The sequence below is a fragment of the Emydura macquarii genome, unplaced genomic scaffold (genome assembly GCF_026122565.2).
Source record: "Emydura macquarii macquarii isolate MOO-44397 ecotype Brisbane River unplaced genomic scaffold, CSIRO-AGI_Emac_v2 contig_2417, whole genome shotgun sequence".
Lineage (NCBI taxonomy): Eukaryota > Metazoa > Chordata > Testudines > Chelidae > Emydura > Emydura macquarii.
In genome coordinates this window covers 4,032,569-4,050,723 of record NW_027132554.1, presented here as the reverse complement: position 1 = coordinate 4,050,723, position 18,155 = coordinate 4,032,569, and the positions used below count along the sequence as shown (strand labels likewise).

The following is an 18,155-nucleotide window of genomic DNA, read 5'->3' as shown; positions in this document are numbered from 1 at the left end:
GCAGTATTTGGGAAATAATATTGTTTTATAAGCATACAGGTGACTCGAAGTGCTTTACAAGCAGGAACAAAAAACATTGAACAAGGTTATGGAACTTAAATCTTGGGTCTATTGTGAGAAACAGCTGTCAAGTGGCATAGTGGAAGGTTCCATAGTTATTGTCTCCAGGATTTCCAAATAAATCTGCTTGTTTTACAAGAGATTTTTCCTGACTACCAGGGCTTCAAATTCATTCCAGAACCTGAAAGCCAAGCTGGGTTCTGTCTGGCTTGCACATCACCACAATAAACATCCTGCATTTGGAAGTTACTGAACACAACAGTTGATATGCCCAAATCAGAACAAAATCCAGCTCATTCCCTCAGAGCTGTACTGGCTCTACAAGGCCAGCAGGAGAAGAAACTCACTCCAGGCAGTGAAATAAGTGGCTATGGCAGTGAATACACAGGCACCAGGTGCAGGTAACCGTACTCTGAAGTATGATCACACTTTAATAAGTTTCTAGGACTATTTAAAAGATCAATATCCTAGTCTCTCAAAGACAAAGTGTCAGCTAAAGAAATTAACCAGAAGACACACACAACAAGATTACAGCCAAAAGAATGTGATCATTTCCCTGCTGCAGCGCTAGAGTGCATTGTAAGTAGTCCCTTGCACCATTAGAGGCTGTGACATACTCCTTTATAATCATTGCAGCACGTGCTGCCCACCTCAGTAGTGCTCTGCCAGTTCATCTTACTCAGCTCCACCTCCATTTTCCTCCTCTCCCATAGGTCACGTGTTTGAAGGCACAAGAGCCACAGCTGGGAATCCAAAGAGCAAGCTTTGCTTTGAAGAAACTCCTATTTTACATGAGGTTCTAAATGAACGATCCAAACAAATACTAAATGATATCCCTTGGACTTCCCAGGGCCCATGGAAAGTGTAGTGCTGCTTAACAGGCAAAAGATACAGATTTCAGCAAAGAGGTTAGAAAAGAGGACTCCATGACATACATTTCGTAGTTTTGGTCCTCTGTCTCCTGCTGCACCGAGAGCTCCTCCAACGTCGCATCAATATCTAGCTGATTCGTCTCCAGCTGTCGTAGCAACGTCTCCCTCTGAAGAAAGGAAAATAAAACAGAGGTCTGACCCGGAAAGGTCACTGTACTAGATCTCTGGGAACTTTCAGGTACAGTGAGATCTTGTATCAGCACACTTGTCACCACTCCACCCACTGTAATGAATTAAACAGCAACGAAGGCGCCCAGCATGGTGTTGAACTTAAAAAAATACAATGGAAAGCCGAGGGGCAGAGACCAGGTGTTAATTCTGAAAGTCAGCATCCTCTGTTGCAAGGATGTGTGTGTGACATGAACAGCACTGTGTGTAGAAAAGTGCTGTTCACAAATGAGCACCGTTCACAGGCTACAGAACAAGAATGTAATAATTCCAAATAAAAGACTGCTGAGAAGACCCTTTTGAGAAAAATTCACAAAAAATTGTGGACATCAGTGACATCACTACTTTGCACCAATACGGTTTGTAGATTCTCTGGATACAAGAAGTCTCACATGATCACCATGAGGCAGCACTCAGCTAGTGAAGTGGGGGACACATTTTCTTTCTAATGGGACTTGTCAGTTATCCAAATGGATGAGTATAAAAGAACGTTGCTCTGATTAGTTTATAGACACACTGAAGATACTGACACCAAGGAATTTATTTGCCTTTACAACAGACATAACGGCTGCCTAAGGAAAGGCTCATTTCTAAGCCATACCAGCATCTATCTGGCCTTTCTGTTTTCTAGTCAGGGCCCTATGTATTTCGCAGCCGAGCAAACTGCCACAGACTCCAACCCTTGCCACAGAACAGTGCTTCAGAATCAAAGCTCAGATTTTAGAAAGGTATGTTTCTAATCAACATGGCTGTTAAGATAACCCTGTAAACACAAACTGAGTGTAAACCAGTGTGGCCAACTCTTGATATTTTAATCACAAGAGTCACAATATTTGATGTTTTACTTAAAGCCCCAGCTCCTGGAATCAAGTTACTTAAGAATTTCAGCTTTCATTGAAAAAATGGTTACTACTAACCTTTCATAGCTGCTGTTCTTCAAGATGTGTTGCTCATGTCTATTCCATGCTAGGTGTGTGTGCTCACGCGCACAGTTGCTGGAGAGTTTTTGCCTTAGTAGTATCCCTAGGACTGGCTCTGGTGCCTTGTGGAGCCCCACACCAACGTGTTGGTATATGAGATGCCGATGGCCCTGTGCCTCCTTGGTTCCTTCTTGCCATCAACTCCAACAACAGGGACAGAAGGTGGGTCATGGAATGGACATGAACACCACATCTTGAAGAACAATGGTTATGAAAGGTTAGTAACCATTTTTTCTTCAAGTGCTTGCTCATGTTGATTCCATGTTAGGTGACTCAAGCAGTATCCTTGGCGGTGGGCTCGGACTTCATGGATGTGTTGCTTGCAACACTGTTCTGCCGAAGCCAGTGTTGTCCTGGGCCTGCTGAGTGATGGCGTAAATGAGTCACGAAGGTATGGACAGAAGACCAGGTAGCGGCTCTCCAGATGTCTTACATCGACACCTGTGACAGGAAGGCTGCCACCCAAGCTTGTGCTCTGGTAGAGTCGGCTGTTATTGTTGGTGGAGGCACCTTTGTTTGCTCATAGCAGAACCTAATGCAAGAGGTTATCCACCAGGAGATCCTCTGGGAGGAGACGGCAGGCCCATCATCCTATCTGCCACTGCAACAAAAAACTGCGTAGACTTGAGTAAAGGTTTAGTCCTTTCCATGTAGAAGGCCAAGGCTCATCTATCATCCAGAGCATGCAACCTCCGCTCCTCACTGGATTTGTACAGTTTCAGAACACAGGCAGGAATATGTGCTGGTTATTGTGGAACTGTGACACCACCTTTGATAAGAAGGCTGGGTGGGGATGCAGCTGGACCTTGTCCTTATGGAACATCATGTAAGGTGGTTCTGAGGGGAGGGCCCTGATCTCTGAAACCCTTTGTGCTGAAGTAACTGCCACCAGGAAGGAAACCTTCCAGGAGAGGAGCAGGAAGCTAACGGCTCAAAGGAGGGCCCATGAGCCCTGATAGCACTAATTCAGGTCCCAAGATGGTACAGGATCCCTGACCTAAATGTAAAGACTCTCCAGTCCTTTCAGGAACTGGATCACCATAATATGGGAAAAGACTGATTTACCTTGGATTAGAGGATGGAAAGCAAAAATGGCTTTCAAGAGGACTTTCAGAGATGAGAGGGCTAATCTTGCTGCTTGAGGTGTAATAGGTAGTCCAACAGTCGCTGGCGGAAAGAAGGAACTGAGGAGGCATGGGGGTGGCAGCGCCTCATATACCAGTGCATGAACCCAGGGCTCCAGAGGGTGCCAGAGCTGGCCCTACAGATACTGCTAAGGCAAAAAAATCTCCGGCAGCCATACACGTAGGCGCGCGCACACACGCACGCACACACCTAACATGGAATCGACATAAGTAAGCACTCGAAAAAGGATAAAAAGTATCTAGCCCCCATGGATGCAGATAAAAGATTGAAACTGTGACCTCAAGAACCAGAGGGCAAAGAAAAAAGAACCAAACATGTATGTATTAAAAATTCTCATGATTTTTAATCCAGTCATGAATGTTGAGGCCTGGTTCACATTTTGAACATTTGGGGTTGGCAATAGGCTAAACCAATGGAATGTCTTCCTGACTGTAGACAGCCTGAGACAGTGGCTTGGAGGTGTGAACAGCACCACTTAACCCAATGGTTTTTAGCACTGAAACAGAAAGCCGACATTTTAAATTGTCATATTAACTATTTCACTGCTGACTTCTTAGAAGAAATATCTCGCTAATGTGCTTGGTGAACAATCCTAGACTGCCTCCGCAGGGGATAAAGCCTCAACGGTCCCATACCTAGATGCTAAAACCTTCAGCTTCTGACTCATACCGTATGGCAAAATTCTACCACCTGCTCGCTTCTCCTCACAAAATAAATAAAAACAAAAATCAACCAAAAGCACACTATACTGGGCTAGATTTTGATAGTGACTGTTCAAACATGGGCTTCATAAGTAGCTTTCTGATATACAGTCAGGCCTCCTGGGAAGGCTCAGAGTGAGCAGGAATTCACGCAACAAACTACACAGATTTATGATGACAACAAGAGCCACGATATTCGGGAATGGAACCACCCACATCTCCCATCAGCTAGGGACCAAGAGATGCAGAAAGTGGCCATCTATGCCTAAGCACAAACATGGCCTGATTATTACTTGTATCATGGTAGTAGCCCTATGGATAAGGGCCCACTTGTGCCAGGGACTGTAGATATAGATACTGTTAATCAGCCCAGCCCATGGCAGACAGCTGATAAATAAGTGAGGAGACTGAGCTGCTGGAGGGGAATTACATTATATTCTGAGTATGAGTTTCATCCTCCGCTCTCTTGATGCAAGATTCATGAGTAAGATGAAGACAGGGATGTGTAACTTAAAACTAAACCACACCACCACAGATTGGATGGAGAACACTGGCACTGTGACAGAGTAACCTGGGATCTCAGATACAGTTAACCAACCCACCAAGAGCTGGGCGATGTTGTGTTTACATACATGGAGAAACTAGTCAGCCAATCTGTCTGATGGTGACTAAATGGTATGTGGAGAAAGGGCAGTTAGTATTCAAAGTCACTAATAAAATAAGTCCCTATGAAAGCAAGAGCAGCATCACTGAGGGTTACGGCTAGCGCACACTCACCGTGCACTGTTCTTCAGCATGCTGTACTTCCTCTCTGTAGTGAGCCCCAAAGGGCTAACTCCTGCTCCCACTGAATCCAAGAGCAAGACTACAGCAGGAGAAGGCAGAGGCCCACAGTGACTGAACTGCACAATTTAGTGGTGTTTTGGAATGATTCCACGCTTTCCCAAGAGATCTGGTTACAAATACAGAGGACACAAGAAACATTCACTGTGTGGCTTCTGAGCTCTGGGACAGGAAGTGCCACACTAAAAAGCCTGCATATGTTTGAGAGGTGGCTGGAGAGCATGTCAATGGCCTGACAGTTTCTGACAAGCACTAAGAAGCAAATTCAAGGCTAAGGGAAATGACATTCCAAGTATTTTGTATCATTGTATCTGCTGGAGTCTGTCCACTTTAGCCTTTTAATGATAGGGAGAGGTCACAGCTCATCAGCTTGCAGATTTTTATTGCAGGATGAAAACATATCTGCATGCATTTTTGCTTAACAATGATGCAAGTGTGTATGCCAGTCAAACTACTGCCCCTGCAGGGCCCATGTGACAGAGCAGGCTCTTGTTTGAAATCCCTCCTGCCCACTACAGGAACCTAACAGCTTAAGAGCCCAGAGTAGCTGGTAAAGCATCAGCTTGTTTCATCTCTTCATACATTAGTGCTGGTTTTGTGTTTAAGGTAGTGCTTCAGCCAACTGCACTTAGCACCACATTCACTGAACTGTACTGGATGACATCTCTAGTGAACAGAAGAGACTCTGAACACAAGTAGGTCATTTCAGGTACATCACCCATCTGAACAATGGCCACTCAATCTTACCACCACAGGGACTCTGACTAAGTCACATTCTTTGAGCTTCCATGTAAACAGACATTAATTGCCTTTTTGTGAAGTTACCTGGCATCTTGGTTCAGTTATTTTATTACACTGAATCAGCAGCGGCCCCACTGGTGGCCCAATCAGCACACAGCTGCAGCCCATGTGACATCCTCAGAGCCATACTGATGGTATATATATTGTGTGGATGCGGCCCACATAACTGTATATGGGGCCCACAATGGTAAACAGATTGAGAACCACTGCACTGGATTGTTTAAAGATGATTATTAAGCAGTCTTATTTACTTTAATTCTCAGTTACATAAATCATGTACATTGGGTTTGTTTATTCTCAGCATATTTAAATGAAAGATCCTTTAAGATCCTCTCTCACTAAAGCTGCTGCTAATCACAGACACAAAGCCACGAAACACTTGAGTACTTTCTGGTAAAGCCATATTGACAGTGAAGAGCATCATTATAAACTGTGATCAGAAGCCCAGTGCGGCTAGCAGGAAGCCCGTGCTGGTGTTCCATATCTTCCTGAGGAGAAAGGGGAGACCTGTAAGAGTGCATCTCCAGCAATAACGTGGGGACAGGTTATCCTGTGTGGTTTTCTGCAGGATGACTTTATTGTAGAAACTGAGACTGTAAACCCTAAATATCTGTAACACCCAACCAGTAGATTTAGGGATTTGGACATTGTCTACTGAGTGCAGAGATGAGTGCAGGTGTTAGATTTGTATAGCTTCTGCTTGAAGAATTTACTATTTAGCTGGATTTCAGTGCGTTTTTATACCAAGGACTCTCTTTCCTTGCTCTGTTTGCTTTATGGACCACTGAGTTGGTGACAGACATCTTAATTGAGCTTTAGTCAGTCTGGACCATAGCATTTGAGCTATGATTGTTCTTCTAAAAAACACACGTGCACAAAATGGGTTCTTTAAGTGAATTTAGTGCTGATGAAAGATGCTAGAGTGCGATCTGAAGACCTCAGACCATGGAGAGGGTCCAGCACAGGCAGTGCACCCATACCACACACTTCCCCTCACTATGCCAGCAGGGCCACAGTCCCTGTGTAATACAAGGTATTTCACCCACCATGGCCCATTTAGTCCTTGCCTCTCTGATGAGATTGCCAACAAGGGGGAGCAGCTGGGGAACAGGGGAGATTTCTGAGATGTGGGTACTGTTGAAAGGAACCAGACGGGCCATGGGATCAAGAGCTGTAGCTACCACCAAAGTGGCCTTAATTTCAATTGATAACCAGGAAACAAACAACTCTTCAGCCCTTCCCCATCAGCCATTCAGTTCCTGGTGGATATGTTCTTACTTGAGCTTTAATTAAGTGGCTGCATTTAAGAAAAGTTTATATCTTAACAAAATACATACATGTGTAACAGTTTAGATACCATTCTGACTCGTTGACCTATTACCACGGCAACGTACAGTTACTTCTGCACATCCTGTTCATTGCACGGTACTGACCCTTGGACCTTCATACACAGATAAGGGGATGCTTAGGTAGATAAGGAACAGCACCCATTTCACAAACAGTGACACGTTTCAATCAAGGGAAACAAAATGCACAGTCACTTTTGTTAACTACACTCTCCTGAAAGCAACCATCTGTCCAGGTTCCTTCAATGAATGAAAAGCAGAACATCAGAGGAAAGGATCCCCACCTGAGTTCCGATAGAAAGGGTAGTTCTCCCCACCCCCATACTCTGCCCCATGTAAATCCCCTAGCTCTTACCTGCAGCTGTAAGAATGGGATGTTGAAGAATTTGTGCAGGTACTTGAGCCCAAAACTGTTCTTCATGGAAGACTCAGCATAGCGAAAATAAGATGAGCCAGGAGGTCTGTTCCAAATCAGATGGGCAGAGAAGAGAATTACACAGAGGAGACTGACTACATGTATAGCAGAGGCACATACTGACTTATATACCATGAGCAATCCTCATCTCCAAGGCAAATCTTCAACCCCAAGATTTAGGCTGACAGTTCATCCCATTAGGGGCTCATTACTTTGTTTACTGCTCTAAAGGAGCCAAATTAACTCTTCTCCCCTTTTGAATGCTGATGGAGAAAGGCTTGAGTGAAGCTGCTGTGCTATAGTCTCATGCAACTGACAGTCTGAGCTGCTCTGCTGGGACACTGGGCCAATGGCTTACTGAACTGAGTATTTCATAGCTGTACAAGTGCATTTCTTGGACAGGATTTTTATTTTTAACACCACAAATGGATCTAAATTAAGCTATTAAAAACCTCAGCACTGGGAATTAAAATTACATGAGTTCACCTTGGATAATGTTGTCTATAACATGAGTAAAGATGGCTGTAAAAGCACTGGTATTAAGCCATTCCTTGTGATCGATTTCACTTCTACAGATCTGATGCAGGCATGAGTGAGAGAGGCTTGGCAAGAAAACCTGTTACACAAAAATGCTTTTGTAAAAACCACTTTCAGCAGGAGAAAGGCAGGATGTGGTGGATCTATTGATCCCTGACCAGCAAGGGCAACATCCGCAATTAGAGAGAGCACCTCCTGGCCTGATCCAGGCAGTGGGGAGAATGCAGGTTGGCAGGGACCAGGCTTCTCCATTTCTAGGGTGCAGGAGAGGGGGAGAGAAAGCTAGCAGTACTAAGCTGGTTTCTTGGAGCACGGGTGCTCATGGAACAGTTGTGTTGGGGGAAGTAACAGATAAGAAAAAGAGGCAGCCCAAAAGGAAGGGCTGTAGAATTCCACTTGGATAGAGCAGTTCTGAAAGTCCTGCACCACAGGGGCTCTCTCTGCTATTCGCTGCCTCTGGGACCTGATCCCCGCCCTCTCAATACAGGCTTTTTAGAGTCAGTAGGAATACCATCGTATGAGCAGAAACTCCAATACAAAGCGACAATATACAGGGACATTAAAACTAACTGAATGAGAAGGGGTTTGGGGGGTCAGGGAAGGGAGCAATTCAATGGTACACATGTCTGGAAGAGAACAGCAATGCCGTTACCTGGGTATGGATTGAATACAAAACAAGGGGAGTACTTCTCTCCCATAAAGCCAGTGTGGTGCCAGCCCTGTTTACCTGTTGAGATTATCAATGAACTCCCGCACATCATCGGGCAGGATGACCCGGTGCTCCCCCATATCTCGGTAATTCCCAAGCACACACACTGGAACATGGGTGGGCACTTTAGGAAGCTCCCTCAATATGTAGTTAAATGTCCTTTACCAAATAAGAGGCAAAACAAATAGCATGAGCAGACCTGATGGGTTAGTTATACTATAAGCAATATTACTATATTTACAGTTTACATGTACACAATGGAAACTATCAAATAGAAGCCAGAAAAGTTGCAAAGCAAGAAGAAAAATCCAAAGTATGACTCTCACAAGGGCATTCCCTCTGTGAAGCCCACATACAGCCAACGCTGAGAGGCATTCTGTGAGATAATATTGTTTTTTCGTAGAGACTGTCATTCAGAAGCAAACAGTCCAACCAACTCAGTACCGTACCTCCAGCAGGAACCCATGTAAAACATTCTAGGAGAAGGCTAAGCTCTTCACTGTTGTGTGGGGACAGGAAGGAGAATACTCTCCTCCCCCCAGTTGGTGATTGGAGTAATGCCCTTATAGCCCTTATTTCCATCCAAGCTAGTATAAGCGCAATTCTTATATGTAGAACCAACAAGCTTGCTAAGCTATCTGCCTTGACAATTCCTGTGGTAGAGAGTTCCACAGGTTATATGCTGCATATAGAAATATTTCCTTTGATCCACTTGAGAGTTATCATTTTAACTCTGGGCCCACCTTGTCTAGTCCTACTAAGGAAATTGTGTTAAGTATCCCTGCCTTGCAGACATACAAGCCAGTACATGCTGCACTAACACAGAGTGGCTAAAGTTGCATGGTCTATATCCCAATCTCGACAGGCTGATCCATTATACTGATGAATAAGATAGCTTTAGAGCCGGTCTTTCATTTATTTTGAAGTGCTGGAGTGCAGTAGTCTGCCAAGAGCAAACAACACTGCATCTAGACGTGAGGCCTATAGAAGAGAGGCTTCTCAGAGTTCCAGCCATTGGTAACTCCCTCCCCACTGGGGGCTTCATGTATTACTGCCTATAGAGGTTCATCGCACCTTTTCAGCCAAAGGGCAGCAATTCTCCCTTATAAGCTGAAGCACCAGTGGCTGCTGTTTGGGCCACTCCAAGTCCCTGACACACCAGGACTATTCTATTTGTTTTCCTCTCCCCAGTTCCCTTCCACCCCTGCACATCTCAATTTCATATTCCCTGCCCATCCTTGCTTCCATGTTTCCACTCCCCAAGCAGAGGGGATAAAAACAGTCCAACAAACGAGGCCCCCAAGCTGTGTCCATGGAGCACTTACAATCCCACATTTCACCATTCCCCTTGGGCTCTTTTCCCGTTCTCCACTGCTTGTGGCTTTCACCTCTCCATTAGATATTGTGCCTAGACTTAGCCTGGAAGCTCTCTGGAACAGGGACTTTGTCATCTACTTTGTGAGGTACCCACCATACCCTGCAAACTTCTGCAAAAGGCATTTTCTAGTTGTTTCTGTCAGACTGCTGCACAGCAGGAATTACAGGTCAGTGGACATGAGGGGTTGTAGCTACTTTAGAACAGATCTACACTGTGTTTAACAGAGGATTAGATTAAAAACAGGCCAGAAAATAAAGAACCATTATTTTAGGTGTCAGGAACCTGTTTCAGCTCATTGGACTGTTATGTGTATAGGAATCACAGGATCTAAAGATCATTTGTTTTGATTCAACAAATGAGACTCAAGCTGCATGTGTCATTGCTCCTCTTACCACTGCTTGGTGATGTCGAACATCATCACTACTCCATTGCAGTTTTTATACACATCAAGAAACTCCGCATCCAGAGCCATCTCTGACTCTGCCTGGGAAGGGAAAGGTACACAAACCGTAAATACTTGAGCTCTCACAGCTTCACATTTGTAAGGGAAACAACTGGTACAATGAGTTGCTGCAAAGTTTGCAGTGGGAGCATTTCCACACAAAAGAGCACGGACTGGATTTTACAAGGTTTCTCAAATAGTTCACTGTTTACACTGCCTGCGTGAGCAGGATCTGAAAGCTGCCAGTGTTCTGCGGAAAGCCAAATTTTGATTAAAAAAGGCAAGAGTATTTTAGCACTTGCAATCTCATTCTCCTCTCCCCTCCACCACCCTGATCCCCTCGACAAGCTGATTCCTGATACAACAGGCAAAACATATCTAGAGTAAAACAAGTCCCTTTCTTTGCTCCTTTCCAAACCTGAATATTTGCTGTGCTGTGCACTGCTGATCTGCATAGCCAGGGAATGTCTTGCTTAGTCCTGCTTTGAGCAGGGGGTTGGACTAGATGACCTCCTGAGGTCCCTTCCAACTCTAATATTCTATATTCTATTCTGCCGAATGTCCCTCCCGTCACATAGTGATGCTAGCATTTTCTAGCAGCAGTCCTGATTTTTGTCAATAGTACATTAGACTGTTTGCAAAATTCAGTATTTACAGAGGGCCCCAGTCCTAATTGTAACTTTGCAGGGTCCCATTGCAATTTGGTACCTGCAGCATGGCTACATTTGAACATGCAATTACCTTCCACTCTAATGGCACCGCAGCTGTACGGTGTGCTTCCACATGTAGCTCCACACTGGAAAGTGGGCTCAGAATTTATGACTGGGCATTTCATGGGAGAAGCACCTGAATCAGGAGTCTCTTTACCTATGTGCTAGCAGGAAAAAGTCACTAGAGTGGGAAAGAATTAAGCCCCTCTGTACACCAACCAGATTGGTCCATTGATTTCAACAGAATGGGTACAGCAGGGGCTCTCAAACAGGGGGTCGGCAGGTTATTATAGGGGGATTGCGAGCTGTTGGCTCCCACGCATGCCGGGGCTCCGGCTGTCAGCTATGCGTGTGGCTGACAGCCTGAGCCCTTCAGAGCTGGGTGGCCAAAGAGCCACTGGATTGGTGCCCAGTTCTGAAAGCAGTGATGCCCCAGAACAGAAGTAATAGTGACATGGTTTGGGGGGGTCCTCATTTTTGGGGGATCATCACAGCCTGAAATATTTTCAAAGGGGGTCCCAGCAAAAAAAGTTTGAGAATCCCTGTTCATTACATTACATTGAGAAGCCCTGCACATTACAGAGCATGAAGTGGGATACTGCTCATTAACTGGGCCCTGCAGGAGCACCATCACATGACCAAGTGCAACGAAGCACTTAAAGAATTACAAAAGAGAAAGAGACTTCAAACCATTCTTTCCTGAAGGGGGAATACAATGGGATTTTTGTAAAAGAAGCTCTGTAAGTGCATCTGGGGTCAAAAATGCAGTCTGGGAAGGAAGACGTCACATGTTCTGTCTTTGTTCTACAACAGAAACTTCATGTGTGTATACACGTCTGTACACAAAACAATGCTGCAGTCAAGCGGGCACATATTCCCTTCAATGAGCTCCCACTATAATATTTGGTAGTACTATTCCCCTTTTCACCTGGAGATTTCAAAATGCTTTAAAAAAGTGAGTGATCATATCGCCGTTGTATAGATAATCAGCTAAGGCATCGCACTAAATGATTTGCCTCAAATCACACAGTGAGTAATGATGAACCCTGGAAAGGAGCCTTGTCCTCCCTGTTCTGGTACTACCTCCCTCCTCACCATAACCGAGCAGATACAAGGCCACACGGTGAACAATGGAAGAATTTCACCCCTAAAAGAGAGGGTGGAAAGTAGCAGAATTGCTGTAGTGGTCAGACTAACAGTGCAATGCAATGACAGAAAAAAATATGCTGGGGCAGCCTTATTACCCAAATGCAGATATGAGTGCAAACTACATCAGAACTTATACACAAGAGACTGACAGCTGACAAAATGCAATGACTTAACAAGAACAACAGGGAGATATTTGCATCTCAAAGGTGGCTCACCTCTTGAGGGTCGTTCTCCAGTTTCAAACCATCTCCACGTTTTTTGCATTTTCCTGAGAAAGAAGAGAGTTATGGAAGAAATGCACTAAATTGGGTAGAGCATTCCCCAGTTGACTCTTGACCCTCGTGTCACTCATGGGGCCCCCCCCAGAGATTCATGGATTTGCAAGACTGAGCCAGATCTGGGAACTGCACTCTGATGCACGGTAGGATGCATCACCTAGTCACTCTGACTGGTGTAATGGTCCTCAGGCCAGGACTCCATTAAGAGTTAGGTCAACCCAGCTATGTCGCTCAGGGTGTGTAAAATCCATCTCTGAGCAACGCAGTTAAGCCAACCTGACCCCCAGTGTAGACAGTGTTAAGTCAAGGGAGAATTCACTGCGACAGGAGAACACTTCCTGTTGATGTAGTGAGTGTCTACACTGAGGCACTACGGCTGCGCAGCTGCAGCATTTCCAGTGAAGGCAGCCTCAGTAGACTAAGTGCATCTGATGATTTCCCGAGGTGGAGGTGTCCTTGGACAGAACACAGTGTTTTGCATCCTACATTTAAAACCGCCCCACTTCATTTGATAAGCTTGGAAGAGCAGGAGTCAGTGGACCTTGAGGGGAAATACCATCAGGTCTGTTTAACAGGAAGGTCAACAGAAGGAAAGCCTGCTGCAGCCATTAGTGGTAAACGAACAGTAACAAAAGAACAACGCCTGGGGTCTGTTCTCTATAAAGAAAGGAAGAGTGGCTCTGACTGTTCCACCTTTTGTTCCTGCTAGCACTGGAGAAGCACAGTGCAACAATACTTGACAACTGAATTGCACAAGATAGCAAACTGCAAAAAGGCAAATATTTCAGCATGCCACCTTCCCAGGAGAGACAATGGCCTTGTCTACACTTAAAAATAAGTTGTCCTAATATAGGTCAATTACAGCCACCGCATTACAGTGATGGCTGATGTCCACACCAGGAGCACTTCCATTGACTTAAGGGGCAGTGTGGGGAGCTGAGAGCGGGCTGCCCCCCACTCCTAGCTGAGAGCCTGGGAAGCCATATCAATTTCACGGTTCACAAGGCTGTCCCAGCGGGGAGCAGGTGGAGAAGCACCTAGACTTCTGGCCCTGGCTCCCAGCCGAGAACAGAGACCAGCACCTGGGCTTCTCGCCCCACTCCTAGCTAGGAGCCGGGGCGAGAAGCACAGCTGCTGCACAGCTGTCCCCAGCTGGGAGCCCGAACCAGAAGTCTGGGCTGCAGAAAGCCCTCCCCACCAGGGCAGCCTTGTCATTTACAGGGCTGAGCGGTGAAATTGGCATGGCTGCCTGTTCCAGCCCTGAGCCGGAACCAGCCACTCAGGCTTCTCACTGACTTTGGTCAGCAAAACTCTCTAGTACAGACCAGGTCTATGAAAGCTCAGTTCTAGTGCATAAACCTGAAGCAAACAGTATTATGTGGTTTTAGTGAGTCCATTAAGTGCTTTGATTTGAACTTCTGTAAGTGAATTTAACAAATCATAATGACTAGGAGGCAAATGGAAGAAAGGAAAGACAAAAGCTGAAACCATGCAATTCAGCGAAAGGATGATTGTGGTGGGGAGAGGGAGAAGGAGAAACATCCCACAATATGTGAAGAGAAGGCTGGGGAGAGACTGTTTACACAAAGGGAATCTTATGGCAATTTATAAGCTCTGGACACACGAACACACTCTAGAAGCATGCACAGTCCATTTAAGCTACAAAGCAGAAAAGGTTTAACAGCAAGGCCTGATCTACACTACAGAGTTAGGTCCATGTAAGGCAGCTTACATTGACCTAACTCTGTAAGTGTCTACACTACAATGTTGCTCCCACTGATGTAAGTCACCCACTACACCGACCCAATAACTCCACCTCCGCGAGAGGCGTAGCGCTTAGGTTGATGTAGTTAAGGTAATGCAAGCACCCCCGGTGAAGACACGCACCTCTAGCAGAAAGAGGGCAGTGTGGACATGAAACTGTACATCAACATAACTTAGGTCAACTTAATTTTGAGTTTAGACAAGACCAAAGATCTATTGGACTGTGGGATCATCTCATAAGAGAAGGGAAGACCCAGAACTCGAGACATTTCAGAATTCGACTGGACAAAAAACTAGAAAATGTACTACCAAAAGCCAGTCCTTCAGTCCTTTGGCAAAATGCTAATCTAGATGATCCAACAATCTTCTTTTTGAAGGTCAGAGAAGTTAGAGAGTACTGCTGAAATACACTTTTTGCTTCTTTCTGTCTTGGATAATGCACAAAAGGTCCTTACAGGAATTTACCCCTTTCCACCCTCTCAATATTCACTTTAAAAAAATGTTTTTAAAACTGCTGCATGTATCCTGAGAGGAATGTGAGCATTAGGGCTTGTCTACACATGGACACTATTGCAAAATAAGCCAGTGTGTGAATTTAAGGCAGAAAAGCTATTCTACACTGGATTCTATTCTACACTGAGAGGTATACTGAGAGAAAGGCATTTATTGTTAGGGAGAGAGAAAGTACCTGTAATGTTCCTAGTTAAACCAATATTACCCCCACATTTGAAAGCTGAATTCTCCTTCAGGAAAATTAAACTAAGCGTGCTACCCTTCAACCTCACCATGTGGTGTTAAATTCTGGATAACTTTTAGAATTATTAAATGAAATTAATTTGTATTTTAAAATGTGTCAAAATTATTAGGAACACTGTATATTCATACTGGATGTTAAGAAAGGTTTGAAATAGCACATTGCGCTGCAAGATTACAGTCATATTTCTTAACAATGCTTTTTAAAAAATAATTATAGCTAAGTGGCAACATTAATTTTTTCATTAACAAAACATCTCACTCGCCTGGGTCCTTGGGCTTAGCTGCTATCTGTGGGGTTTGGATGCCTTGCTGGGTTTGGCGCCTTCTTGACTAAGGGAAAGAGTAAGTAGTATCTTCCAAACCCTCCGACTCGTGGCACCAAAATGAAGGGTCACTCAGAACAGATTGTGGAGAGCTTTAGGTTATGATTCTTTCTCTCCTTTCTTCCATTAATGCTGACATTTAAAGCATCACCACTGGCATCTGATTTAGCACCCACTCAAATGTATGGTTCAGCTCACATCTCAGAGCTATTGTTTCAGGTCCTCTGCAAATTCCAACTGTCTTGGTTACAATTTTGCTCTACAATCACAGCAGCTAGAGACAAATGAAAGCTGAGATGCTGGAGAAGAATTGAGCATTTATCTACGTTTGAGTTAAACTCTAGTGAACAGACTGCAATTAACTCAATTTAGCTAACATTCTTATAAACCACAAAGGTGTGGAATGTCCAAACTAGCATGGAGAAGTGGGCTAGCTAATTTGAATAAAAAGGCAATCAATTAACTCAAGTTAAAAATTCTAGTATACACACATCCTGAGACGCCTGTACCTGTCCCTCCCCACTCCTTCAGGGGTGCAGCCCATGCTGTGCAAAACATTAGTGCTAGTGAGAGTTCACATTACTTACAGATACAATACACAGTTTGTCTGCCTATCTGAAGAGCCCACAGACCATTAGAAGGAAGAAAAGACCATATTTTCCATCATCCCCATTGCTCAGCTGAGATTTGTTAACGTGTTAATCTTGTGTGTGATTGTCCCCTAGAAAGCAGACAGACTTCTTTCTTTCAGGCTTGGGGGTGCAAGTTATAATTATAGGTGGGAAGCAACATACAACTTTGAAATGCCACATTCAGAATGTATGAGTTGGTGGCAGTTTCAAATGCAGCACAATGCACAACTCTACGTCTGCACATTAGATAGGATCTTCTTAGAGAAGGTGAAGCAAGGATCTGATACTATCAGTATTAAACTGCAAAAGCACTGGATGCTTTGCTAATAAAAGACTACAGTCTACACTAAGGTCACTCTCACCCAAAGCATCACGCAGGAGGATTTTTTGGCCTGAGCACAAAAGAAAAAAAAAATTAAATGAGATCATGTTAAGGATGAAACAGTGAGATATGAACAAATCTTAAAGGCTAGTTGCATTTTTTCTTGAGGTGCATTTATCACAGAATTGCACTAATATCAGAGTTGAAAGAGGACTTGGTTTTGGTACATCATCATACTGATCTGGACTTCATTCCACTGCACTAAGTAGGCCCATAAATCTGTAACTACATAAGAGACTTGATTTTGTTTGTTCCATAAACAGGATTTCTAACAGAACAACATGTTTCCTCCTCTGGGAGTGGGATGGAAGAGGACAGTCCCTTTAAATTTCAGGCACACTCCACCCAGAAGATTGAATTCTTATTAACTTCTGCAAATGCCAAGTTGACAGCCTATTTTGCCAATAGGATGACAAATCTCTGGAGCATAAAGTGCAGCTCTGCTCTGAGAAGTAACTAAAATGAAATAAAATACTGGTATCACAGGGTCACTCATTCATGGTCTCAGTTACTTGATACCAGATTTGTCTACTGGTAAGTAAAAAGATGGACCTCCTGGATGCCAGCCCTGCATGCTTAGGGTAAGTTATCGAAAGTCAAGCTGGAATCCGGCTGGCACTTCACCAGTATCCCTGATCCAACTGAGCTCTAATAAAGATGATGTTAAAGTACATGTGAGTTGCACAATTCTGTGTACTTTTAAATAAAAGACAGGGCTCTTGGGATTAAGTTCATGGTTCTGCTGAGGGTACCAAAGCCAGAACAGATTCCAGTTGAGTCTTTCAAGTCTCTAAGGGCTCTGCAGAAAGGGAAACAGGAGTAAGATGATAAAGTGTAAATTTCCATCATTAGTCACCATATCTGACCCGGATCACCTTTCACAAAGGGCAAACCTGCAAAGTAAGGGGGTGCTATATTTACAAAGTCATTTTTCTAACCATAAACAGGATATATGTCCAAGTCATTTTCTCAAAGAAAACACCTACGCCAAAAACAACTTCAGTTCATACAAAAGAACGTGCTGTTGAGATTTACATATGAATTCCATTCTTTTCTGCCAACAGCTTCCAACTTGGTGTTTGGTACAGTTTTTGACTTCCTAAGAACCAAAAATATACAGTTCTTTTTCTGATATGCTATGATGTTTTAAAAGCTACATTTTGTCATCAGATGTAAATATCTGGCTCCCAAAGACTGTCAAAAAATGTAAATATTTTTTAAACATATGCTGATTTCCTAGTAGGCATTTTATAAAAAGGTTTTGGATTAGCGCACAGAAAATGTAATCATTTAAGAGGATTTAAGACACTTAACAAAAAAAAACAAAACCCACCACTACTTTGTACAGTGAAATTACCATTTTAACAAGATTATTCCTTCAAAAAGATACATTAGTTGGTACTACTATAAATAGAAAAAACTAGTGGCTTTGGAAAGGCAGAGGAAATGAAATTTCCCAAACACATAAGAAACCCAATCATTTGGTCCATCATTGAATGAATGAAGCCAACTTGGTAAGAAGTATAGGCTTCTTGCAACTACTTCTAAAGTCTCTGTTCACCCTGCAGTTAAAGATGGCAAATCTGAGCTCTGGTAATGAGACAGAATTCCCAGCCCTGCCAGGTTACTTCAGGAAATGAACACAAACATTTCTACCAAAGAAAAGAAAAAAAAATAATTTCTGAATTTCACATAAATTCTCA

The 18,155-nt window shown here is 43.8% G+C and overlaps 1 protein-coding gene across 1 annotated transcript in view; it reads right to left on the bottom strand.

Moving 5' to 3' along the window:
• RABL6 (RAB, member RAS oncogene family like 6) overlaps positions 1-18,155 on the bottom strand; it is a 74,534-nt gene that overhangs the window by 37,332 nt on the left and 19,047 nt on the right. The window contains exons 4-8 of the mRNA XM_067561580.1: positions 12,533-12,585; positions 10,409-10,500; positions 8,657-8,797; positions 7,333-7,438; positions 996-1,099 (exon numbers count right to left, since the gene is read on the bottom strand). Of these exons, the coding sequence (XP_067417681.1) occupies positions 996-1,099; positions 7,333-7,438; positions 8,657-8,797; positions 10,409-10,500; positions 12,533-12,585 (496 nt within the window). The remainder of the gene's footprint in view (positions 1-995; positions 1,100-7,332; positions 7,439-8,656; positions 8,798-10,408; positions 10,501-12,532; positions 12,586-18,155) is intronic.